This window comes from Rana temporaria (genome assembly GCF_905171775.1).
Source record: "Rana temporaria chromosome 2 unlocalized genomic scaffold, aRanTem1.1 chr2d, whole genome shotgun sequence".
In the NCBI taxonomy this organism is placed as follows: Eukaryota; Metazoa; Chordata; class Amphibia; order Anura; family Ranidae; genus Rana; species Rana temporaria.
The window spans coordinates 251,429-277,852 of NW_024404409.1; the positions used below are offsets into that span (position 1 = coordinate 251,429).

At 51.6% G+C, this 26,424-nt stretch overlaps 1 protein-coding gene across 1 annotated transcript in view; it reads left to right on the forward strand.

Annotated features, from left to right (window-relative positions):
- The window catches only part of LOC120921555 (protein sel-1 homolog 3-like), a 264,107-nt gene that overhangs the window by 67,586 nt on the left and 170,097 nt on the right, over positions 1 to 26,424 (forward strand). The window contains exons 7-8 of the mRNA XM_040334055.1: positions 15,184 to 15,316; positions 23,821 to 23,941. Of these exons, the coding sequence (XP_040189989.1) occupies positions 15,184 to 15,316; positions 23,821 to 23,941 (254 nt within the window). The remainder of the gene's footprint in view (positions 1 to 15,183; positions 15,317 to 23,820; positions 23,942 to 26,424) is intronic.

The window sequence follows — 26,424 nt, forward strand, 5'->3', positions numbered from 1 at the left end:
CTGAGTGTCATCATTAGTAAATACCCCCCTGAGTGTCATCATTAGTAATTACCCCCCTGAGTGTCATCATTAGTAAATACCCCCTGAGTGTCATCATTAGTAAATACCCCCTGAGTGTCATCATTAGTAAATACCCCCTGAGTGTCATCATTAGTAAATACCCCCCTGAGTGTCATCATAAGTAAATACCCCCTGAGTGTCATCATTAGTAAATACCCCCTGAGTGTCATCATTAGTAAATACCCCCTGAGTGTCATCATTAGTAAATACCCCCCTGAGTGTCATCATTAGTAAATACCCCCTGAGTGTCATCATTAGTAAATACCCCCCTGAGTGTCATCATTAGTAAATACCCCCCTGAGTGTCATCATAAGTAAATACCCCCTGAGTGTCATCATTAGTAAATACCCCCCTGAGTGTCATCATAAGTAAATACCCCCTGAGTGTCATCATTAGTAAATACCCCCCTGAGTGTCATCATTAGTAAATACCCCCTGAGTGTCATCATTAGTAAATACCCCCCTGAGTGTCATCATTAGTAAATACCCCCTGAGTGTCATCATTAGTAAATACCCCCCTGAGTGTCATCATAAGTAAATACCCCCTGAGTGTCATCATTAGTAAATACCCCCCTGAGTGTCATCATTAGTAATTACCCCCCTGAGTGTCATCATTAGTAAATACCCCCTGAGTGTCATCATTAGTAAATACCCCCTGAGTGTCATCATTAGTAAATACCCCCTGAGTGTCATCATTAGTAAATACCCCCCTGAGCGTCATCATTAGTAAATACCCCCTGAGTGTCATCATTAGTAAATACCCCCTGAGTGTCATCATTAGTAAATACCCCCAATGTGTCATCATTAGTAAATACCCCCAATGTGTCATCATTAGTAAATACCCCCTGAGTGTCATCATTAGTAAATACCCCCTGAGTGTCATCATTAGTAAATACCCCCCTGAGCGTCATCATTAGTAAATACCCCCTGAGTGTCTTCATTAGTAAATACCCCCTGAGTGTCATCATTAGTAAATACCCCCTGAGTGTCTTCATTAGTAAATACCTCCTGAGTGTCATCATTAGTAAATACCCCAAAATGGAACAAAATCTACAGACTTGTTTCTTGGCTCTTTTTGCTTTTTTCCGCTTTGCCCTCAGGATACCGCCGGGACTTCCTCCTCAGGTTTCTGCCAAGAAATCCGCATCACCCTCAGGATACTGCCGGGACTTCCTCCTCAGGTTTCTCCCAAGAAATCCGCATCGCCCTCAGGGTACCGCCGGGACTTCCTCCTCAGGTTTCTGCCAAGAAATCCGCATCGCCCTCAGGATACCGCCAGGACTTCCTCCTCAGGTTTCTCCCAAGAAATCCGCATCGCCCTCAGGGTACCGCCGGGACTTCCTCCTCAGGTTTCTGCCAAGAAATCCGCATCGCCCTCAGGGTACCGCCGGGACTTCCTCCTCAGGTTTCTGCCAAGAAATCCGCATCGCCCTCAGGATACCGCCGGGACTTCCTCCTCAGGTTTCTGCCAAGAAATTTGCATCGCCCTCAGGATACCGCCGGGACTTCCTCCTCAGGTTTCTCCCAAGAAATCCGCATCGCCCTCAGGATACCGCCGGGACTTCCTCCTCAGGTTTCTGCCAAGAAATCCGCATCTCCCTCAGGATACCGCCGGGACTTCCTCCTCAGGTTTCTGCCAAGAAATCCGCATCGCCCTCAGGATACCGCCTGGACTTCCTCCTCAGGTTTCTGCCAAGAAATCCGCATCGCCCTCAGGATACCGCCGGGACTTCCTCCTCAGGTTTCTGCCAAGAAATCGACATCTCACTCAGGATACCGCCGGGACTTCCTCCTCAGGTTTCTCCCAAGAAATCCACATCGCCCTCATGATACCGCCAGGACTTCCACCTCAAGTTTCTCCCAAGAAATCCGCATCGCCCTCAGGATACCGCCGGGACTTCCTCCTCAGGTTTCTGCCAAGAAATCCGCATCGCCCTCAGGATACCGCCGGGACTTCCTCCTCAGGTTTCTCCCAAGAAATCCACATTGCCCTCAGGATACCGCCAGGACTTCCTCCTCAGGTTTCACCCAAGAAATCCGCATCGCCCTCAGGATACCGCCAGGACTTCCTCCTCAGGTTTCTGCCAAGAAATCCGCATCGCCCTCAGGATACCACCGGGACTTCCTCCTCAGGTTTCTCCCAAGAAATCCGCATCGCCCTCAGGATACCGCCCTGACTTCCTCCTCAGGTTTCTGCCAAGAAATCCGCATCGCCCTCAGGATACCGCCGGGACTTCCTCCTCAGGTTTCTGCCAAGAAATCCGCATCGCCCTCAGGATACCGCCGGGAATTCATCCTCATGTATCTTTTAAGAAATCCGCATCTCCCTCAGGATACCGCCGGGACTTCCCCCTCAGGTTTCTGCCAAGAAATCCGCATCGCCCTCAGGATACCGCCGGGACTTCCTCCTCAGGTTTCTGCCAAGAAATCCGCATCGCCCTCAGGATACCGCCGGGACTTCCTCCTCAGGTTTCTCCCAAGAAATCCGCATCGCCTTCAGGGTACCGCCGGGACTTCCTCCTCGGGTTTCTGCCAAGAAATCCGCATCTCCCTCAGGATACCACCAGGACTTCCTCCTCAGGTTTCTCCCAAGAAATCCGCATCGCCCTCAGGATACCGCCGGGACTTCCCCCTCAGGTTTCTGCCAAGAAATCCGCATCGCCCTCAGGATACCGCCGGGACTTCCTCCTCAGGTTTCTGCCAAGAAATCCGCATCGCACTCAGGATACCGCCGGGACTTCCTCCTCAGGTTTCTCCCAAGAAATCCGCATCGCCCTCAGGATACCGCCAGGACTTCCTTCTCAGGTTTCTCCCAAGAAATCTGCATCACCTTCAGGGTACCGCCGGGACTTCCTCCTCAGGTTTCTGCCAAGAAATCCGCATCTCCCTCAGGATACCACCAGGACTTCCTCCTCAGGTTTCTCCCAAGAAATCCGCATCGCCCTCAGGATACCGCCGAGACTTCCTCCTCATGTTTCTTTTAAGAAATCCGCATCTCCCTCAGGATACCGCCGAGACTTCCTCCTCAGGTTTCTGCCAAGAAATCCGCATCTCCCTCAGGATACCGCCGGGACTTCCTCCTCAGGTTTCTGCTAAGAAATCCGCATTGCCCTCAGGATACTGCCGGGACTTCCTCCTCAGGTTTCTGCCAAGAAATCCGCATCACCCTCAGGATACCGCCGGGACTTCCTCCTCAGGTTTCTGCCAAGAAATCCGCATCGCCCTCAGGATACCGCCGGGACTTCCTCCTCAGGTTTCTCCCAAGAAATCCGCATCGCCCACAGGATACCGCCGGGACTTCCTCATCAGGTTTCTGCCAAGAAATCCGCATCTCCCTCAGGATACCGCCGGGACTTCCTCATCAGGTTTCTGCCAAGAAATCCGCATCTCCCTTAGGATACCGCCAGGACTTCCTCCTCAGGTTTCTCCCAAGAAATCTGTATCACCCTCAGGATACCGCCAGGACTTCCTTCTCAGGTTTCTGCCAAGAAATCCGCATCGCCCTCAGGGTACCGCCGGGACTTCCTCCTCAGGTTTCTGCCAAGAAATCCGCATCACCCTCAGGATACCGCCAGGACTTCCTTCTCAGGTTTCTGCCAAGAAATCCGCATCGCCCTCAGGATACCGCCGGGACTTCCTCCTCAGGTTTCTGCCAAGAAATCCGCATCGCCCTCAGGATACCGCCGGGACTTCCTCCTCAGGTTTCTGCCAAGAAATCCGCATCACGCTCAGGATACCGCCGGGACTTCATCCTCATGTATCTTTTAAGAAATCCGCATCTCCCTCAGGATACCGCCGGGACTTCCCCCTCAGGTTTCTGCCAAGAAATCCGCATCGCCCTCAGGATACCGCCGGGACTTCCTCCTCAGGTTTCTGCCAAGAAATCCGCATCGCCCTCAGGATACCGCCGGGACTTCCTCCTCAGGTTTCTCCCAAGAAATCCGCATCGCCCTCAGGATACCGCCGGGACTTCCTCCTCAGGTTTCTGCCAAGAAATCGACATCTCACTCAGGATACCGCCGGGACTTCCTCCTCAGGTTTCTCCCAAGAAATCCACATCGCCCTCAGGATACCGCCAGGACTTCCTCCTCAGGTTTCTCCCAAGAAATCCGCATCTCCCTCAGGATACCGCCTGGACTTCCTCCTCAGGTTTCTCCCAAGAATTCCCGCATCGCCTTCAGGGTACCGCCGGGACTTCCTCCTCAGGTTTCTGCCAAGAAATCCGCATCTCCCTCAGGATACCGCCGGGACTTCCCCCTCAGGTTTCTCCCAAGAAATCTGCATCGCCCTCAGGATACCGCCGGGACTTCCTCCTCAGGTTTCTGCCAAGAAATCCGCATCGCCCTCAGGATACCGCCGGGACTTCATCCTCATGTATCTTTTAAGAAATCCGCATCTCCCTCAGGATACCACCAGGACTTCCTCCTCAGGTTTCTCCCAAGAAATCCGCATCGCCCTCAGGATACCGCCGAGACTTCCTCCTCATGTTTCTTTTAAGAAATCCGCATCTCCCTCAGGATACCGCCGAGACTTCCTCCTCAGGTTTCTGCCAAGAAATCCGCATCTCCCTTAGGATACCGCCGGGACTTCCTCCTCAGGTTTCTGCCAAGAAATCCGCATCTCCCTCAGGATACCGCCGGGACTTCCTCCTCAGGTTTCTCCCAAGAAATCTGCATCGACCTCAGGATACCGCCGGGACTTCCTCTTCAGGTTTCTCCCAAGAAATCCGCATCGCCCTCAGGATACCGCCAGGACTTCCTCCTCAGGTTTCTGCCAAGAAATCCGCATCGCCCTCAGGATACCGCCGGGACTTCCTCCTCAGGTTTCTGCCAAGAAATCCGCATTGCCCTCAGGATACCGCCTGGACTTCCTCCTCAGGTTTCTGCCAAGAAATCCGCATTGCCCTCAGGATACCGCCTGGACTTCCTCCTCAGGTTTCTCCCAAGAAATCCGCATCGCCTTCAGGGTACCGCCGGGACTTCCTCCTCAGGTTTCTGCCAAGAAATCCGCATCACCCTCAGGATACCGCCGGGACTTCCTCCTCAGGTTTCTGCCAAGAAATCTGCATCGCCCACAGGATACCGCCGGGACTTCCTCATCAGGTTTCTGCCAAGAAATCTGCATCGCCCTCAGGATACCGCCGGGACTTCCTCCTCAGGTTTCTGCCAAGAAATCCGCATCTCCCTCAGGATACCGCCGGGACTTCCTCCTCAGGTTTCTCCCAAGAAATCCGCATCGCCCTCAGGATACCGCCAGGACTTCCTCCTCAGGTTTCTGCCAAGAAATCCGCATCGCCCTCAGGATACCGCCGGGACTTCCTCCTCAGGTTTCTCCCAAGAAATCCGCATCGCCCTCAGGATACCGCCGGGACTTCCTCCTCAGGTTTCTGCCAAGAAATCCGCATTGCCCTCAGGATACCGCCTGGACTTCCTCCTCAGGTTTCTCCCAAGAAATCCGCATCGCCTTCAGGGTACCGCCGGGACTTCCTCCTCAGGTTTCTGCCAAGAAATCCGCATCTCCCTCAGGATACCGCCGGGACTTCCCCCTCAGGTTTCTGCCAAGAAATCCGCATCGCCCTCAGGATACCGCCGAGACTTCCTCCTCAGGTTTCTGCCAAGAAATCCGCATCTCCCTCAGGATACCGCCGGGACTTCCTCCTCAGGTTTCTCCCAAGAAATCCGTATCACCCTCAGGATACCGCCAGGACTTCCTCCTCAGGTTTCTGCCAAGAAATCCGCATCGCCCTCAGGATACCGCCGGGACTTCCTCCTCAGGTTTCTGCCAAGAAATCCGCATCACCCTCAGGATACCGCCAGGACTTCCTTCTCAGGTTTCTGCCAAGAAATCCGCATCGCCCTCAGGATACTGCCGGGACTTCCTCCTCAGGTTTCTGCCAAGAAATCTGCATCTCCCTTAGGATACCGCCGGGACTTCCTCCTCAGGTTTCTGCCAAGAAATCCGCATCTCCCTCAGGATACCGCCGGGACTTCCTCCTCAGGTTTCTCCCAAGAAATCTGCATCGACCTCAGGATACCGCCGGGACTTCCTCTTCAGGTTTCTCCCAAGAAATCCGCATCGCCCTCAGGATACCGCCAGGACTTCCTCCTCAGGTTTCTGCCAAGAAATCCGCATCGCCCTCAGGATACCGCCGGGACTTCCTCCTCAGGTTTCTGCCAAGAAATCCGCATTGCCCTCAGGATACCGCCTGGACTTCCTCCTCAGGTTTCTCCCAAGAAATCCGCATCGCCTTCAGGGTACCGCCGGGACTTCCTCCTCAGGTTTCTGCCAAGAAATCCGCATCACCCTCAGGATACCGCCGGGACTTCCTCCTCAGGTTTCTGCCAAGAAATCTGCATCGCCCACAGGATACCGCCGGGACTTCCTCATCAGGTTTCTGCCAAGAAATCTGCGTCGCCCTCAGGATACCGCCGGGACTTCCTCCTCAGGTTTCTGCCAAGAAATCCGCATCTCCCTCAGGATACCGCCGGGACTTCCTCCTCAGGTTTCTCCCAAGAAATCTGCATCGACCTCAGGATACCGCCGGGACTTCCTCCTCAGGTTTCTCCCAAGAAATCCGCATCGCCCTCAGGATACCGCCAGGACTTCCTCCTCAGGTTTCTGCCAAGAAATCCGCATCGCCCTCAGGATACCGCCGGGACTTCCTCCTCAGGTTTCTCCCAAGAAATCCGCATCGCCCTCAGGATACCGCCGGGACTTCCTCCTCAGGTTTCTGCCAAGAAATCCGCATTGCCCTCAGGATACCGCCTGGACTTCCTCCTCAGGTTTCTCCCAAGAAATCCGCATCGCCTTCAGGGTACCGCCGGGACTTCCTCCTCAGGTTTCTGCCAAGAAATCCGCATCTCTCTCAGGATACCGCCGGGACTTCCCCCTCAGGTTTCTGCCAAGAAATCCGCATCGCCCTCAGGATACCGCCGAGACTTCCTCCTCAGGTTTCTGCCAAGAAATCCGCATCTCCCTCAGGATACCGCCGGGACTTCCTCCTCAGGTTTCTCCCAAGAAATCCGTATCACCCTCAGGATACCGCCAGGACTTCCTCCTCAGGTTTCTGCCAAGAAATCCGCATCGCCCTCAGGATACCGCCGGGACTTCCTCCTCAGGTTTCTGCCAATAAATCCGCATCACCCTCAGGATACCGCCAGGACTTCCTTCTCAGGTTTCTGCCAAGAAATCCGCATCGCCCTCAGGATACTGCCGGGACTTCCTCCTCAGGTTTCTGCCAAGAAATCTGCATCGCCCTCAGGATACCGCCGGGACTTCCTCCTCATGTTTCTTTTAAGAAATCCGCATCGCCCTCAGGATACCGCCGGGACTTCCTCCTCATGTTTCTTTTAAGAAATCCGCATCTCCCTCAGGATACCGCCGGGACTTCCTCCTCAGGTTTCTGCCAAGAAATCTGCATCGCCCTCAGGATACCGCCGGGACTTCCTCCTCATGTTTCTTTTAAGAAATCCGCATCTCCCTCAGGATACCGCCGGGACTTCCTCCTCGGGTTTCCCCCAAGAAATCCGCATCGCCCTCAGGATACCGCCGGGACTTCCTCCTCAGGTTTCTCCCAAGAAATCCGCATCGCCCTCAGGGTACCGCCGGGACTTCCTCCTCAGGTTTCTCCCAAGAAATCCGCATCGCCCTCAGGGTACCACCGGGACTTCCTCCTCAGGTTTCTCCCAAGAAATCCGCATCGCCCTCAGGACCCTGTTTCATCCAATCAGACGTATCATTCAATCAGATGTATCATCCAATCAGACGTCTCATCCAATCAGAAGTATCATCCAATGACGCATCATCCAATCAGACGTATCATCCAATCAGACGCATCATCCAATCAGATGTTTCATCCAATCAGACGTATCATCCAATCAGATGTTTCATCCAATCAGACGTATCATCCAATCAGACGTATCATCCAATCAGACGCATCATCCAATCAGACGCATCATCCAATCAGACGTATCATCCAATCAGATGCATCAACCAATCAGATGTATCATCCAATCAGACGCATCATCCAATCAGATGTATCATCCAATCAGACGTATCATCCAATCAGACGTTTCATCCAATCAGACGCATCATCCAATCAGACGTTTCATCCAATCAGACGCATCATCCAATCAGACGTATCATCCAATCAGACGTTTCATCCAATTTGACGCATCATCCAATCAGTCGTATCATCCAATCAGACGTATCATCCAATCAGATGTATCATCCAATCAGACGCATCATCAAATCAGATGTATCACCCACTCAGACGTATCATCCAATCAGACATTACATCCAATCAGACGCATCATCCAATCAGACGTTTCATCCAATCAGACACATCATCCAATCAGACGTATCATCTAATCTGATGTATCATCCAATCAGACGCATCATCCAATCAGATGTATCATCCACTCAGACGTATCATCCAATCAGACGTTTCATCCAATCAGACGTTTCATCCAATCAGACGCATCATCCAATCAGATGTATCATCCAATCAGACGCATCATCCAATCAGACGCATCATCCAATCAGACGTATTATCCAATCAGACGCATCATCCAATCAGACGTATCATCCAATCAGACATATCATCCAATCAGATGCATCATCCAATCAGACGTATTATCCAATCAGACGCATCATCCAATCAGACGTATCATCCAATCAGACGTATCATCCAATCTGTGATGGGAGTCACTTTGGGCGGGGGGCCTGTGGAACCCCTTGTCTCAGCTCCCCCTCCGAGGTCCATTAGAGGCTCAGGGTGACTGAGAAGAATGATGTGTAGTAGCACAATCGGCCGTACGCAGAGCACAGCGCCATTTTGCCCTGTGCTATTAAGGACAGAATCCGTCTCAATGAAATAATCCATATTTAAGCTAAATAGATTCACTCACCATCCATACAAAAAGACTCCATCACCAGCTTGTTGTTCTCATGTCACCGACATCGCCATCATTGGCCTTCCTGGCTCAGCATGGCTCCCTTTATTTACCCAAACAGGAAGTGATCACTGCACCAGTTAAACACCTCCCTCATGGGAGTGGTCATCACAGGATGTCCCCTTGACACAGCAAACACCATATAAGGACATTCCTTCTGACAGGAAGTCCCATAGAATACATGAATAGAATATAATACAATGGATACAATACAATGCATAGAGATACATACAATGCTGCTAAAGGCTTATGGGCGTGGCAGGGAGTGCCCCCCTGCCTCTAGAACCAATCATAAGCTCTCATATTAATCGCTGATAGAATTCTGAATCTGCGCCATTCCATAGAATAATGCATATCCAGATTGTACCCTTATTAAGGTGGAATGGAGGCTATCTACCCTTATTAAGGTGGAATGGAGGCTATCTACCCTTATTAAGGTGGAATGGAGGCTATCTACCCTTATTAAGGTGGAATGGAGGCTATCTACCCTTATTAAGGTGGAATGGAGGCTATCTACAGGCGTACGCTACGAATCCCAAGCCATGCTGATCAGACAAGACCCAGATGAGAAAGCACATCTGTCCATAACCACTCGTGTGCTTGCGGAGTGAGCGCATCCCCTCCTCAACGATCGTCTGTGCTAAATGCACAGAGGGCCCCTCGCCGGCGGACATACGCCCACGCCGCAAACATCACATTCCAACCTCAAGACATTTTATACTTGTGACAGTATCGGTATGATATCCCCGTCAAGCATTCCCTCCTCTCCATACAAGAACATCACAGGATCCCCCACACATGAGTCAAGACTGAATGCTGGAACCAAGACTGATTTATTGGCAGCTTGCTGCTGGTTATAAATACAGTTTTACAAGCTAAATCCTTAATCAAGGAACAATGGGAGCTCCACCCCCTTTTCACACACTCTGGAGTTTCTCATACAGAATATAGCCAGACAATTCGAAGCCGACCTGAGACACATTTTCTTTAAATAATGACATCAGGGAAGTTAATTACAAGGTGTACAGAACACATTAGCTGGGCAGCCTGGCACCGCATAATGAAGCAATCAGAATACATAACATGAGTCACCTCTAATCACAGTAAACAGGATTAACATCCCTTTGAAATAAGGAGCTAGCTGCAGACGGGTCATTAACATGTCAATAGCTTGTAACACATGAATCCATTTTACCTCTAACCCACAATTTAACCAAGCAGGGAGAATTACACTGACATATCCTTCACAATGGCCCCCCTTTTTCTCCCTGCTACGGCAAACCCGGTTGGACCTTCCCTGGTCCAGTAGGGTTGACGGGTTCAGAGCTTTTAGTCCGAGGTTAACTCTGTTTGGCGTGACTGACCTCCATTGGTAACTGCTTCCGACTCAGGTATGCCACCGGGTCGTCAGATCACACGCCGGTCAGTCCCCAAGTCTTTGTGCGATCTGCAAAGTCACCAGAAGTCAGTGTGAAGACGGCGAATGGGTCTGTGCGCCGCCGTCTAGGTGTCCCGCTATGGGAGGGGCAGGTTATGGCTCTGAAGTGACAATCACAGGAGATTCATAAAAAGGAAAAGTTATATTTGTTGAAATGCTGTAGCACCGGGGGGGGGGAAGGGGAATCAGAGCCCCATAAGGTCAGCCACCCCCTGCTCCCTCCGAAGCCGCCGGTTCTCCTCTTGGAGCTTCTCCAGCTCCATCTCCAGTTCATGGAGCCTGGGGGGGTCGGCCTGCTGTGACCTCAGGCGGTTGTTCTCCTCCTCCATGCGGCTTATGCACTCCTCCAGCTCCATGTATTCACGGATCAGCTCCTGCTTGCTCATGTCCTGCAGGCTTTCCACGTGGTCCTTCATCATCAGGAACTGGGTGGTGGTGTAAGGGGCCACCGGTGGGCCCTTGGCGAACATCTCGGCCCGCATCTGGGGCGCCCGCTGCGATTCCATCTCCTCCAGTCGCTTCTTCTCCTCCCAGGTCCACTGGTTATACGACTTCCAGGACCTCTTCTTCTTGGAGGGTAGCTGGTGGTGCCTCTTTCTGCCCAGCTCCCTCCAGGGCCCCTCCGGCTCATGGCTGTCGCCCATGACCAGCTGACAATGGTGTTCCCTGTTGTCCGTAATAACAGATTGTACCATGAGGGCTTCGTAAGGGGTGCCCAATGGTTCTTCCTGACCCAGCTCCTGGGGATCCCAAGCCGAGTCTACACAATGGGCTGCTGCTGGTGGGCGGTACCCAGGTTGAGACCAATTTGATCTGGTGTTGTCATTCAGGGGGCAATTCTGCTTGAAGTGACCCAGCTGTTTGCACCGGAAGCAGCGTTGTTCGTTGTCCTCCTGGCGTGGATAGCGAGGGCTCGATGTCATCGGTCTGTTAGGCGGTTGGTATCTAGCGGCTGGTGGGTGTGAGGGCGCCGTTGGTCGTGGAGGTTGTACCTGTGGTGTGACCTGGTTTGTCTTGCGAGTATCTGCATATTCATCCGCCAACTTCGCTGCCTCCGGTAGAGTCATGGGCCTGCGATCTCTCACCCAATCTTTGACATCCGTCTGGATGTGATTGTAAAATTGCTCCAGGAGCATTAGTTGCAAAATGTCCTCTGCGGTGGTGGCCTGGCTGCTGTTAACCCAGTTAGAGGCCGACAGGGACAACTGGCATGCCCATTCCGCGTAAGAGTCTTTCGTGGTTTTGCGTGAGTCCCTGAACTTCTGTCGGTGGGACTCTGGGGTTACTGCATAACGAGCCAGGAGCACTTCTTTAACCCTGGCATAGCTATGGATATCCTGATCTGGCACGGTCCGGAAAGCATCAGAAGCTTTGCCTGACAGTTTGCCCGACAATATTGCAACCCACTCTCTTCTAGCTATTCGGTGCAGGTTACATTGTCGCTCAAAATCTGCCAGGTAGTTATCAATCTCACAGTCCTTTTCATCAAAAGCTTTAAAAGCGCTAAACGGAATCTTCCTTGCGTCTGCTGTGCTGTACTCACTGTTTGGAGAATGTGCGGCTGCTTGTTGGACTGCTGCCAGTTTTAACTGTAGTTCTGCGTCCCTTATTTGTTTATCCTCCTGTAGTTCTGCGTCTCTTATTTGTTTATCCTCCTGTAGTTCTGCGTCTCTTATTTCTTTATCCTTCTGTAGCTCTGCGTCTCTTATTTGTTTAGCCTCCTGTAGTTCTGCGTTTACTAACAGGTCCATCACTTTCAGCACCACATCCTGCGTTGGGTTCGGGCCGAACCACGCTAGCTTCTCTCTCATTAGCTTGTTGGTTGGTGACTCCTCCTGAATCACTGGTGTCTCCATCTCTTGTACCGCTGGCGTTGCTGCAATCCCGTCCTCCTGGTCTATCTCCATTAATTCTGCTATGATGACCCGCTTGGTTTTGTTGCTAGCAATCCTTCCACGAACTTCCAGTAGTTCTTTCAGTGTATTTCTTTTAAGCAGGGTGTAGCAGCCTTCCATTCACTGTTCCCAGTGTCTGCTTGGAATCCTGGTGTAAGGGAGAGTAGAAGGGAAAATCCCTCTGCTGCCAACCAATTGTGACGGTATCGGTATGATATCCCCGTCAAGCATTCCCTCCTCTCCATACAAGAACATCACAGGATCATCCACACATGAGTCAAGACTGGATGCTGGAACCAAGACTGATTTATTGGCAGCTTGCTGCTGGTTATAAATACAGTTTTACAAGCTAAATCCTTAATCAAGGAACAATGGGAGCTCCACCCCCTTTTCACCCACTCTGGAGTTTCTCATACAGAATATAGCCCGACAATTCGAAGCCGACCTGAGACACATTTTCTTTAAATAATGACATCAGGGAAGTTAATTACAAGGTGTACAGAACACATTAGCTGGGCAGCCTGGCACCGCATAATGAAGCAATTAGAATACATAACATGAGTCACCTCTAATCACAGTAACAGGATTAACATCCCTTTGAAATAAGGAGCTAGCTGCAGACGGGTCATTAACATGTCAATAGCTTGTAACACATGAATCCATTTTACCTCTAACCCACAATTTAACCAAGCAGGGAGAATTACACTGACATATCCTTCACACTACTACCACACGAGATTCAACCAGCCTCAGACTGCCCCAGCCAGCTCTATTTAGAGCGGGGTGCAGAAGTGCTAACCCTGGGTGACACTATGACAATACATCTTCAAATTTCCACCACAGATGGACGGTTATTTATCCACAAATCTCCCGGGATATATACAGAAAGGGCCCGCCCTATGATGGGACCGGGTGGTACCATGGGTACCAGGCAGCACAATGTCTTGGGCCGGCACTGTATATGGATCCCATCACAGGCCTCTAGAACGGTGTAGGAGCCGGACAGTCTGCTACTGGTGACTCCTCCTACTAGGCTGAAGAGGGGGAGGTGGCCGATTGTAATTCGATCTTCTGCTATTGGTTGAAGGTTTGCTGTGTATTGTCTGTGATGAGACATCCAGGTGATGTGATTGGCCAGGACTCAGCTGTACCTCATTGTGGGCGGAATAAATCAAGCTGTGTAACTGATGGAGTCTCGTCTGGTTCTTACACTATATGGGCGGTACTATCTGATATCTGAAGGTCCTGATTGGAGGAAGCCGTGTGCGGACCGCAGGAGGAGTGCGAAGTGGATCCGGGACAATGTTAAACAAGGAATTACACTTTAGGTGTAAAAAAGGAGGGCTTCTTTTCTGTAACAGCGGCATTAGGTGAATAGATGTATAAGTGGTGAATTGATGTCACATGCGGGAATGATGGAGTAGCAGGGAGTGATGGAAGGTGTAGCGGGAATGATGGAAGGAGTAGCGGGAATGATGGAAGGTGTAGCGGGAATGATGGAAGGTGTAGCGGGAATGATGGAAGGTGTAGCGGGAATGATGGAAGGTGTGGCGGGAATGATGGAAGGTGTAGCGGGAATGATGGAAGGTGTAGCGGGAATGATGGAAGGAGTAGCGGGAATGATGGAAGGTGTAGCGGGAATGATGGAAGGTGTAGCGGGAATGATGGAAGGTGTAGCGGGAATGATGGAAGGAGTAGCGGGAATGATGGAAGGTGTAGCGGGAATGATGGAAGGTGTAGCGGGAATGATGGAAGGTGTAGCGGGAATGATGGAAGGTGTAGCGGGAATGATGGAAGGTGTAGCGGGAATGATGGAAGGTGTAGCGGGAATGATGGAAGGAGTAGCGGGAATGATGGAAGGTGTAGCGGGAATGATGGAAGGTGTAGCGGGAATGATGGAAGGTGTAGCGGGAATGATGGAAGGTGTAGCGGGAATGATGGAAGGTGTAGCGGGAATGATGGAAGGTGTAGCGGGAATGATGGAAGGTGTAGCGGGAATGATGGAAGGAGTAGCGGGAATGATGGAAGGTGTAGCGGGAATGATGGAAGGTGTAGCGGGAATGATGGAAGGTGTAGCGGGAATGATGGAAGGTGTAGCGGGAATGATGGAAGGAGTAGCGGGAATGATGGAAGGTGTAGCGGGAATGATGGAAGGTGTAGCGGGAATGATGGAAGGTGTAGCGGGAATGATGGAAGGTGTAGCGGGAACGATGGAAGGTGTAGCGGGAGTGATGGAAGGTGTAGTGGGAATGATGGAAGGAGTAGCGGGAATGATGGAAGGTGTAGCGGGAATGATGGAAGGTGTAGCGGGAATGATGGAAGGTGTAGCGGGAATGATGGAAGGTGTAGCGGGAACGATGGAAGGTGTAGCGGGAATGATGGAAGGTGTTTCGGGAATGATGGAAGGTGTAGCGGGAATGATGGAAGGTGTAGCGGGAATGATGGAAGGTGTAGCGGGAATGATGGAAGGTGTAGCGGGAATGATGGAAGGTGTAGCGGGAATGATGGAAGGTGTAGCGGGAATGATGGAAGGAGTAGCGGGAATGATGGAAGGTGTAGCGGGAATGATGGAAGGTGTAGCGGGAATGATGGGAGGTGTAGCGGGAATGATGGAAGGTGTAGCGGGAATGATGGAAGGTGTAGCGGGAATGATGGAAGGTGCAGCGGGAATGATGGAAGGTGTAGCGGGAATGATGGAAGGTGTAGCAGGGATGATGGAAGGAGTAGCAGGGAGTGTCTGGTGTGGAAGAGGACGGGGTTCTTTGCTGTAAGAGTGGAACAGGGAGGGAATCTTTATTGATAGAGACAATTTAAAGCAACATTCCATCTTCTGACAGGTTCCCGGATAATATTCTTCTCTCCGATGTCTCCGGAACCTTCCACCTGGGCGGGTGTAAGTACGTTCCGGGGATAAAGGCGTTCTACGGACCGAGCGACTACTACAGGAACAAGATTGTGTCCATAGAGAAGGTGAGCCATCCCTCCATCCTTCCTTCCTTCCAACTGTCCCTCCACAGGGACCAAATCCCTCCATCCCTCCTTCCTTCCAACTGTCCCTCAATGATAACCAAATCCCTCCATCCGTACTTCCTTCCAACTGTCCCTCCACTGGAACCAAATCCCTCCATCCCTCCTTCCTTCCAACTGTCCCTCAATGAGAACCAAATCCCTCCATCCGTCCTTCCTTCCAACTGTCCCTCCACTGGAACCAAATCCCTCCATCCCTCCTTCCTTCCAACTGTCCCTCAATGAGAACCAAATCCCTCCATCCGTCCTTCCTTCCAACTGTCCCTCCACTGGAACCAAATCCCTCCATCCATCCTTCCTTCCAACTGTCCCTCCACTGGAACCAAATCCCTCCATCCGTCCTTCCTTCCAACTGTCCCTCCACTGGGAATAATCCCTCCTTCCTTCCAACTGTCCCTCTACTGGGACCAAATCCCTCCCTCCTTCCAACTGTCCCTCCACAGGGACCAAATCCCTCCCTCCTTCCTTCCAACTGTCCCTCCACTGGGACCAAATCCCTCCATCCATCCTTCCTTCCAACTGTCCCTCTACTGGGAATAATCCCTCCTTCCTTCCAACTGTCCCTCCACTGGGACGAAATCCCTCCTTCCTTCCAACTGTCCATCTACTGGGAATAATCCCTCCTTCCTTCCAACTGTCCTTCCACTGGAACCAAATCCCTCCATCCGTCCCTCCTTCCAACTGTCCCTCCACTGGAACCAAATCCCTCCATCCATCCTTCCTTCCAACTGTCCCTCCACAGGGACCAAATCCCTCCCTCCATCCTTCCAACTGTCCCTCTACAGGGACCAAATCCCTCCATCCATCCTTCCTTCCAACTGTCCCTCCACTGGAACCAAATCCCTCCATCCATCCTTCCTTCCAACTGTCCCTCTATGAGAACCAAATCCCTCCATCCCTCCTTCCTTCCAACTGTCCCTCCACTGGAACCAAACCCCTCCATCCATCCTTCCTTCCAACTATCCCTCCACTGGAACCAAATCCCTCCATCCATCCTTCCTTCCAACTGTCCCTCTATAAGAACCAAATCCCTCCATCCATCCTTCCTTCCAACTGTCCCTCTATAACAGTGGTTCTCAACCTGGGGGTCGGGACCCCCTCGGGGGTCGAATGAGGATTTGCCAGGGGTCACTGAATCCTGGTCTTTTCCTGAAGCCTTCATCACTCTCCCAGCCTTTTTTCTATCCCTGGAGCCTGTGGCCACCCAGATGGGTTGTTCCTGGAACCCGCAGCCGCCCACTCAGCCTCTTCGCAGTTGCCCATTAAGTTCACGGCATGGCTGGGGGGCAAAGACTAGAGGTCAGCTGACTGGTGAGAAATGTGAAGTGGGAGGGGCTGGAGGAGACCCTATATCCCGATTTCGGCATCGGAGACACCACAAAGTCGAAAACACAGTGAGTGACACTACCTGTGATTATAGTTGCCATTAAAAGGACTCGGGGAGGGCTAAATGCCTGTGGGTTAGGGGCGCAAATTACTTGTTTTGCCTTGGGTGCTGACAACCCACGCTACGAAAATAATTTTACTGTTAGGGGTCCCCACAACTCGGGAAATGTTATCAAGGGGTCACGGCACTAGAGGGTTGAGAACCACTGCTCTATAAGAACCGAATCCCTCCATCCGTCCTTCCTTCCAACTGTCCCTCAATGAGAACCATATCCCTCCATCCATCTTTCCAACTGTCCCACCACTGGAACCAAATCCCTCCATCCCTCCTTCCTTCCAACTGTCCCTCCACTGGAACCAAATCCCTCCATCCGTCCTTCCTTCCAACTGTCCCTCCACTGGAACCAAATCCCTCCATCCATCCTTCCTTCCAACTGTCCCTCTATGAGAACCATATCCCTCCATCCATCCGTCCTTCCTTCCAACTGTCCCTCCACTGGAACCAAATCCCTCCATCCGTCCTTCCTTCCAACTGTCCCTCCACTGGAACCAAATCCCTCCATCCGTCCTTCCTTCCAACTGTCCCTCCACTGGAACCAAATCCCTCCATCCATCCTTCCTTCCAACTGTCCCTCTATGAGAACCATATCCCTCCATCCATCCGTCCTTCCTTCCAACTGTCCCTCCACTGGAACCAAATCCTTCCATCCGTCCTTCCTTCCAACTGTCCCTCCACTGGAACCAAATCCCTCCATCCATCTTTCCAACTGTCCCACCACTGGAACCAAATCCCTCCATCCCTCCTTCCTTCCAACTGTCCCTCCACTGGAACCAAATCCCTCCATCCGTCCTTCCTTCCAACTGTCCCTCCACTGGAACCAAATCCCTCCATCCATCCTTCCTTCCAACTGTCCCTCTATGAGAACCATATCCCTCCATCCATCCGTCCTTCCTTCCAACTGTCCCTCCACTGGAACCAAATCCTTCCATCCGTCCTTCCTTCCAACTGTCCCTCCACTGGAACCAAATCCCTCCATCCGTCCTTCCTTCCAACTGTCCCTCCACTGGAACCAAATCCCTCCATCCATCCTTCCTTCCAACTGTCCCTCTATGAGAACCATATCCCTCCATCCATCCGTCCTTCCTTCCAACTGTCCCTCCACTGGAACCAAATCCCTCCATCCGTCCTTCCTTCCAACTGTCCCTCCACTGGAACCAAATCCCTCCATCCGTCCTTCCTTCCAACTGTCCCTCCACTGGAACCAAATCCCTCCATCCGTCCTTCCTTCCAACTGTCCCTCCACTGGAACCAAATCCCTCCATCCATCTTTCCAACTGTCCCACCACTGGAACCAAATCCCTCCATCCCTCCTTCCTTCCAACTGTCCCTCCACTGGAACCAAATCCCTCCATCCGTCCTTCCTTCCAACTGTCCCTCCACTGGAACCAAATCCCTCCATCCATCCTTCCTTCCAACTGTCCCTCTATGAGAACCATATCCCTCCATCCATCCGTCCTTCCTTCCAACTGTCCCTCCACTGGAACCAAATCCTTCCATCCGTCCTTCCTTCCAACTGTCCCTCCACTGGAACCAAATCCCTCCATCCGTCCTTCCTTCCAACTGTCCCTCCACTGGAACCAAATCCCTCCATCCATCCTTCCTTCCAACTGTCCCTCTATGAGAACCATATCCCTCCATCCATCCGTCCTTCCTTCCAACTGTCCCTCCACTGGAACCAAATCCCTCCATCCATCCTTCCTTCCAACTGTCCCTCTATGAGAACCATATCCCTCCATCCATCTGTCCTTCCTTCCAACTGTCCCTCCACTGGAACCAAATCCCTCCATCCGTCCTTCCTTCCAACTGTCCCTCCACTGGAACCAAATCCCTCCATCCATCCTTCCTTCCAACTGTCCCTCTATGAGAACCATATCCCTCCATCCATCCGTCCTTCCTTCCAACTGTCCCTCCACTGGAACCAAATCCCTCCATCCGTCCTTCCTTCCAACTGTCCCTCCACTGGAACCAAATCCCTCCATCCATCCTTCCTTCCAACTGTCCCTCTATGAGAACCATATCCCTCCATCCATCCGTCCTTCCTTCCAACTGTCCCTCCACTGGAACCAAATCCCTCCATCCGTCCTTCCTTCCAACTGTCCCTCCACTGGAACCAAATCCCTCCATCCGTCCTTCCTTCCAACTGTCCCTCCACTGGAACCAAATCCCTCCATCCATCCTTCCTTCCAACTGTCCCTCTATGAGAACCATATCCCTCCATCCATCCGTCCTTCCTTCCAACTGTCCCTCCACTGGAACCAAATCCTTCCATCCGTCCTTCCTTCCAACTGTCCCTCCACTGGAACCAAATCCCTCCATCCATCTTTCCAACTGTCCCACCACTGGAACCAAATCCCTCCATCCCTCCTTCCTTCCAACTGTCCCTCCACTGGAACCAAATCCCTCCATCCGTCCTTCCTTCCAACTGTCCCTCCACTGGAACCAAATCCCTCCATCCATCCTTCCTTCCAACTGTCCCTCTATGAGAACCATATCCCTCCATCCATCCGTCCTTCCTTCCAACTGTCCCTCCACTGGAACCAAATCCTTCCATCCGTCCTTCCTTCCAACTGTCCCTCCACTGGAACCAAATCCCTCCATCCATCCTTCCTTCCAACTGTCCCTCCACTGGAACCAAATCCCTCCATCCATCCTTCCTTCCAACTGTCCCTCTATGAGAACCATATCCCTCCATCCATCCGTCCTTCCTTCCAACTGTCCCTCCACTGGAACCAAATCCCTCCATCCGTCCTTCCTTCCAACTGTCCCTCCACTGGAACCAAATCCCTCCATCCGTCCTTCCTTCCAACTGTCCCTCCACTGGAACCAAATCCCTCCATCCGTCCTTCCTTCCAACTGTCCCTCCACTGGAACCAAATCCCTCCATCCATCTTTCCAACTGTCCCACCACTGGAACCAAATCCCTCCATCCCTCCTTCCTTCCAACTGTCCCTCCACTGGAACCAAATCCCTCCATCCGTCCTTCCTTCCAACTGTCCCTCCACTGGAACCAAATCCCTCCATCCATCCTTCCTTCCAACTGTCCCTCTATGAGAACCATATCCCTCCATCCATCCGTCCTTCCTTCCAACTGTCCCTCCACTGGAACCAAATCCTTCCATCCGTCCTTCCTTCCAACTGTCCCTCCACTGGAACCAAATCCCTCCATCCGTCCTTCCTTCCAACTGTCCCTCCACTGGAACCAAATCCCTCCATCCATCCTTCCTTCCAACTGTCCCTCTATGAGAACCATATCCCTCCATCCATCCGTCCTTCCTTCCAACTGTCCCTCCACTGGAACCAAATCCCTCCATCCATCCTTCCTTCCAACTGTCCCTCTATGAGAACCATATCCCTCCATCCATCTGTCCTTCCTTCCAACTGTCCCTCCACTGGAACCAAATCCCTCCATCCGTCCTTCCTTCCAACTGTCCCTCCACTGGAACCAAATCCCTCCATCCATCCTTCCTTCCAACTGTCCCTCTATGAGAACCATATCCCTCCATCCATCCGTCCTTCCTTCCAACTGTCCCTCCACTGGAACCAAATCCCTCCATCCGTCCTTCCTTCCAACTGTCCCTCCACTGGAACCAAATCCCTCCATCCATCCTTCCTTCCAACTGTCCCTCTATGAGAACCATATCCCTCCATCCATCCGTCCTTCCTTCCAACTGTCCCTCCACTGGGATCAAATCCCTCCATCCTTCCTTCCAACTGTCCTTCTACTGGGACCAAATCCCTCCATCCCTCCTTCCAACTGTCCCTCCACTGGAACCAAATCCTTCCATCCATCCGTCCTTCCAACTGTCCTTCTACTGGGACAAAATCCCTCCATCCGTCCTTCCTTCCAACTGTCCCTCTATAAGAACCAAATCCCTCCATCCATCCTTCCTTCCAACTGTCCCTCTATAAGAACCAAATCCCTCCATCCATCCTTCCTTCCAACTGTCCCACCACTGGAACCAAATCATTCTACTACCGTCACAGGATCTAACCCCTCACCACTCCATCCAACACTATTGCCGCGTACACACCATCAGTTTTCTCATCGTTTTTTCTTGGAGAATCACGACGGGAAAATGTATAACTTTCTACATTTTCTCATCTCGAATCGCCGCGGTTTTTTCTCTGCAGTTTTCCCGAAAGGAGCCAAAGAGACCAAGATAAACCCGATCGTGTGTACACGGGGAAAGGGGCCAAGCCGATCCTCGGTTTTCCCGATCGTGTGTACACGGGGAAAGGGGCCAAGCCGATCCTCGGTTTTCCCGATCGTGTGTACACGGGGGAAAGGGGCCAAGCCAATCCTCGGTTTTCCCGATCGTGTGTACACGGGGAAAGGGGCCAAGCCAATCCTCGGTTTTTACGATCGTGTGTACACGGGGAAAGGGGCCAAGCCGATCCTCGGTTTTTCCGATCGTGTGTACACGGGGAAAGGGGCCAAGCCGATCCTCGGTTTTCCCGATCGTGTGTACACGGGGAAAGGGGCCAAGCCAATCCTCGGTTTTTACGATCGTGTGTACACGGGGAAAGGGGCCAAGCCGATCCTCGGTTTTTCCGATCGTGTGTACACGGGGAAAGGGGCCAAGCCGATCCTCGGTTTTCCCGATCGTGTGTACACGGGGAAAGGGGCCAAGCCAATCCTCGGTTTTCCCGATCGTGTGTACACGGGGAAAGGGGCCAAGCCAATCCTCGGTTTTTACGATCGTGTGTACACGGGGAAAGGGGCCAAGCCGATCCTCGGTTTTTCCGATCGTGTGTACACGGGGAAAGGGGCCAAGCCGATCCTCGGTTTTCCCGATCGTGTGTACACGGGGAAAGGGGCCAAGCCAATCCTCGGTTTTTACGATCGTGTGTACACGGGGAAAGGGGCCAAGCCGATCCTCGGTTTTTCCGATCGTGTGTACACGGGGAAAGGGGCCAAGCCGATCCTCGGTTTTCCCGATCGTGTGTACACGGGGAAGGGGGCCAAGCCGATCCTCGGTTTTCCCGATCGTGTGTACACGGGGAAAGGGGCCAAGCCAATCCTCGGTTTTCCCGATTGTGTGTACACGGGGAAAGGGGCCAAGCCAATCCTCGGTTTTCCCGATCGTGTGTACACGGGGAAAGGGGCCAAGCCAATCCTCGGTTTTCCCGATCGTGTGTACACGGGGAAAGGGGCCAAGCCAATCCTCGGTTTTTCCGATCATGTGTACACGGGGAAAGGGGCCAAGCCGATCCTCGGTTTTCCCGATCGTGTGTACACGGGGAAGGGGGCCAAGCCAATCCTTGGTTTTTCCGATCATGTGTACACGGGGAAGGGGGCCAAGCCAATTCTCGGAATGTCAGAGTTTTACAAGGCCTCATGGGAGGTGTAGTTCAGCAACAGCTGGAGGGCCGTAGTTTGAGGATCCCTGCCTTAGAGGGTAATATATAGAAAATGTCCACCAATCAGTGAAAGTAAACAATGCCCCATCATTAGTGTCAGTTATCTATGGACACAGGATGGGCCCCTCAAGGGCCAGATAAAGACAAACAAAGGGCCACATCCGGCCCCACTGGTCTATATCTACAACAAAAACTTCTTCTTATGCCGCGTACACACGATCGGAAAAACTGAGGATCGGCTTGGGCCCTTTCCCCGTGTACACATGATCGGAAAAACCGAGGATCGGCTTGGGCCCTTTCCCCGTGTACACACGATCGGAAAAACCGAGGATTGGCTTGGCCCCCTTCCCCGTGTACACACGATCGGGAAAACCGAGGATCGGCTTGGCCCCTTTCCCCGTGTACACACGATCGGGAAAACCGAGGATCGGCTTGGCCCCTTTCCCCGTGTACACACGATCGGGAAAACCGAGGATCGGCTAGGCCCCTTCCCTGTGTACACACGATCGGGAAAACCGAGGATCGGCTTGGCCCCTTTCCCCGTGTACACACGATCGGTTTTCTCTTGGTCTCTTTGGCTCCTTTCGGGAAAACTGCAGAGAAAAAAACGCGGCGATTCGCGATGAGAAAATGTAGAAAGTTATACATTTTCCCGTCGTGATTCTCCAAGAAAAAACAACGAGAAAACTGATGGTGTGTACGCGGCAATAGTGTTGGATGGAGTGGTGAGGGGTTAGATCCCCGTCAAGCCGTCCCTTCTTCCCATAAAAGAAAATCACAGAATCATCCACACATGAGCCAAAGCTTAATGCTAGAACAAGACACTTTAATGGCAGCATTCTCCTAGTTATATACAGTTTACAAGCTAATCCTCAATCAAAGAACAATGAAATCTCCACCCCCTTTTCACACACTGGGGCTCCTATACAGATTATAGGCAGACACTTCGGAGCCGACCCTGAAGACACATTTCTTTAGATAATGACATCAGTGAAGGTAATTACTAATTGTAACAGAATACGTCATCTAGACAGCCTGGCCCCGCATATAGAAGAGATAATTACCACAATGAAGCAATCAGAATAATTATCTAATCATTTAGCCTGACGATACAATACACATCTCTGAAGGTAAACACAGGTCTTCTCCACACAACACACAGACCTAGGGAGAGAATTACTGAAGCATATAGGCAATTGCATAAAAGTCCTTCACAGATCCCCTGTCAGCTCTCTGGGTCCCCAATGGGGAAGATGAACCTCTGTCTGGGTGAAGACAGGAAGTGCTGAGAAATGTTGTCACCTCTGTCTGGGTGAAGACAGGAAGTGCTGAGAAATGTTGTCACCTCTGTCTGGGTGAAGACAGGAAGTGCTGAGAAATGTTGTCACCTCTGTCTGGGTGAAGACAGGAAGTGCTGAGAAATGTTGTCACCTCTGTCTGGGTGAAGACAGGAAGTGCTGAGAAATGTTGTCACCTCTGTCTGGGTGAAGACAGGAAGTGCTGAGAAATGTTGTCACCAGTAGAAGAATAGAAGGAAAATCTTCCAATGGGGACACTTGTCTAGGAGGAGTTTCCAGGCCTTCAGCGATTGGTCAGATATCAGAATATAAACACTTCCCATCTCTCTTCCTGTACTCAGGCTCCGCCCCCTCCGATGATCGAACGCGTGGAGCTGGCGCAGTGGTATCTGAAGTGCACCTCCTTCCAGGATGAGTGTGCGACGCGTTTCCGGAACTTCTCTGCCGCAGAACAAGAAACAAGTATGGAAATTTCAGAATTTCTGGCATCCAGATGTATGGAAGTTGTCAGAGGATTCACCATAGGTTGTCGTCTGTGACCCCCCCCAGTGTCATATGGTCCAGAGGGCCTTCACCATAGACTGTCCTCTGCCCCCCCCAGTGTTATATGGTCCATAGGGCCTTCACCATAGGCTGTCCTCTGCCCCCCAGTGTTATATGGTCCAGAGGGCCTTCACCATAGACTGTCCTCTGCCCCCCCCAGTGTTATATGGTCCATAGGGCCTTCACCATAGGCTGTCCTCTGCCCCCCAGTGTTATATGGTCCAGAGGGCCTTCACCATAGACTGTCCTCTGCCCCCCAGTGTTATATGGTCCAGAGGGCATTCACCATAGGCTGTCCTCTGCCCCCCAGTGTTATATGGTCCAGAGGGCCTTCACCATAGGTTGTCGTCTGTGACCCCCCCCCCAGTGTTATATGGTCCAGAGGGCCTTCACCATAGACTGTCCTCTGCCCCCCAGTGTTATATGGTCCAGAGGGCCTTCACCACAGACTGTCCTCTGCCCCCCAGTGTCATATGGTCCAGAGGGCCTTCACCATAGGCTGTCCTCTGCCCCCCAGTGTTATATGGTCCAGAGGGCCTTCACCATAGACTGTCCTCTGCCCCCCAGTGTTATATGGTCCAGAGGGCATTCACCATAGGCTGTCCTCTGCCCCCCAGTGTTATATGGTCCAGAGGGCCTTCACCATAGGTTGTCATCTGTGACCCCCCCCCCCCCAGTGTTATATGGTCCAGAGGGCCTTCACCATAGGCTGTCCTCTGCCCCCCCCCCCCAGTGTTATATGGTCCATAGGGCCTTCACCATAGGCTGTCCTCTGCCCCCCCAGTGTTATATGGTCCAGAGGGCCTTCACCATAGACTGTCCTCTGCCCCCCTGTGTTATATGGTCCAGAGGGCGATCACCATAGGCTGTCCTCTGCCCCCCAGTGTCATATGGTCCAGAGGGCCTTCACTATAGACTGTCCTCTGCCCCCCAGTGTTATATGGTCCAGAGGGCCTTCACCATAGACTGTCCTCTGCCCCCCAGTGTCATATGGTACAGATGTAAATAAAATATATTGCGCTAAAATATTACAATGTTGGATGGTGATGGGTATATAAATGGACCGTGAAAAATGTAATAATAGTTGAAGCAGCCAGCACACCAATGGATAAAAGATAGAAATATAAAAAGAAAAAATGCAGCGCCAAAATGAATTAATTATGTGATCCACCAATCAAGGTGGTCTTGAAGTGTAGTGAAATCACCCTGTAGGATCCAATCTCAAGTGAACGTGTAATAACACCAAAGAAGGAATATATATGGATCATATATCAATAAATTGGCTATATGAATAAAATAAATTTGTGGTAAACCAAAATAAAGTGAAAAGATTGATCACATCAGTCCAATAATTCTAGGCTGAAATAGATACAGACAAAAGTCCAGTCCCATCCAATTCCCATCTATGAGACGCATCATAACTCCAGGCGCATATTCCTCGGCATATAGAATACGCTTACCAGATGGCGTACGGTGAGTGGATCCCAAAGGCTTGTATGGGCCGAACGCCCTCCTTGGACACCCATGTGGATATGACTCCTTAAAGCGGTTGTAAACCCGCATGAAAAAAAAAAAAATTTCCTCCTGTAAGGGAAAAGTCATAAAGAGCTAGTATGCACCGCATACTAGCTCATTATGAAATACTTACCTCGGAACGAGGTGCGTATCACTTACCTGGTTCACGCAGAGCAAGATTTCATCTTGCCTCGGCGTGTCTTCCGGGTATCGCCGCTCCAGTGCTGTGATTGGCTGGAGAGGCGATGACGTCACTCCCGCGCATGCGCGCGGGAGATTTAAAACTCGGCAAGGTCCGGCGGCTGCCGGTCCTTTCGCCGTAGATCCCCCCTGCGCATGCACAGCGGCGCATTGCGAGGGGAATATCTCCTAAACCGTGCAGGTTTGTTATAGACTCACCTGTAGGTAAAAGTACAAAAAGTGGCTTTACAAGCACTTTAAGGTGATGAAATCCAAAGATCTGTTGGTAAGGGTAGCCACAGGAACCTCCCATGGGATGATATGGGGGGAATGCTCCAAAAATCTCCAATTATAGGGAGAGAGAAAAAAAGAGGAAACACCTCCTCATGGTGTAAAAAAGTTTTCATTTTAAAACACAAAAAATAAAAACAAGACTTATTGCACTTCAAAAAATATCAAAAGCGTAAAATACAAATAGGTCGTGTAAAAAGAGTCCCAGTAAACAACACCACAACTTCACGCAAGAAAGCACAGCACAGAGAAATCAGGTCTAATGTGCAGAGTCCAATAATCCCGACCGGTTTCGTCCTCACAGACGTCCACTGGGGCATGAAACTAGACTTCAAGACCACCTTGATTGGTGGATCACATAATTCATTCATTTTGGCGCTGCATTTTTTCTTTTTCTTTTTCTTTTTATATGGTCC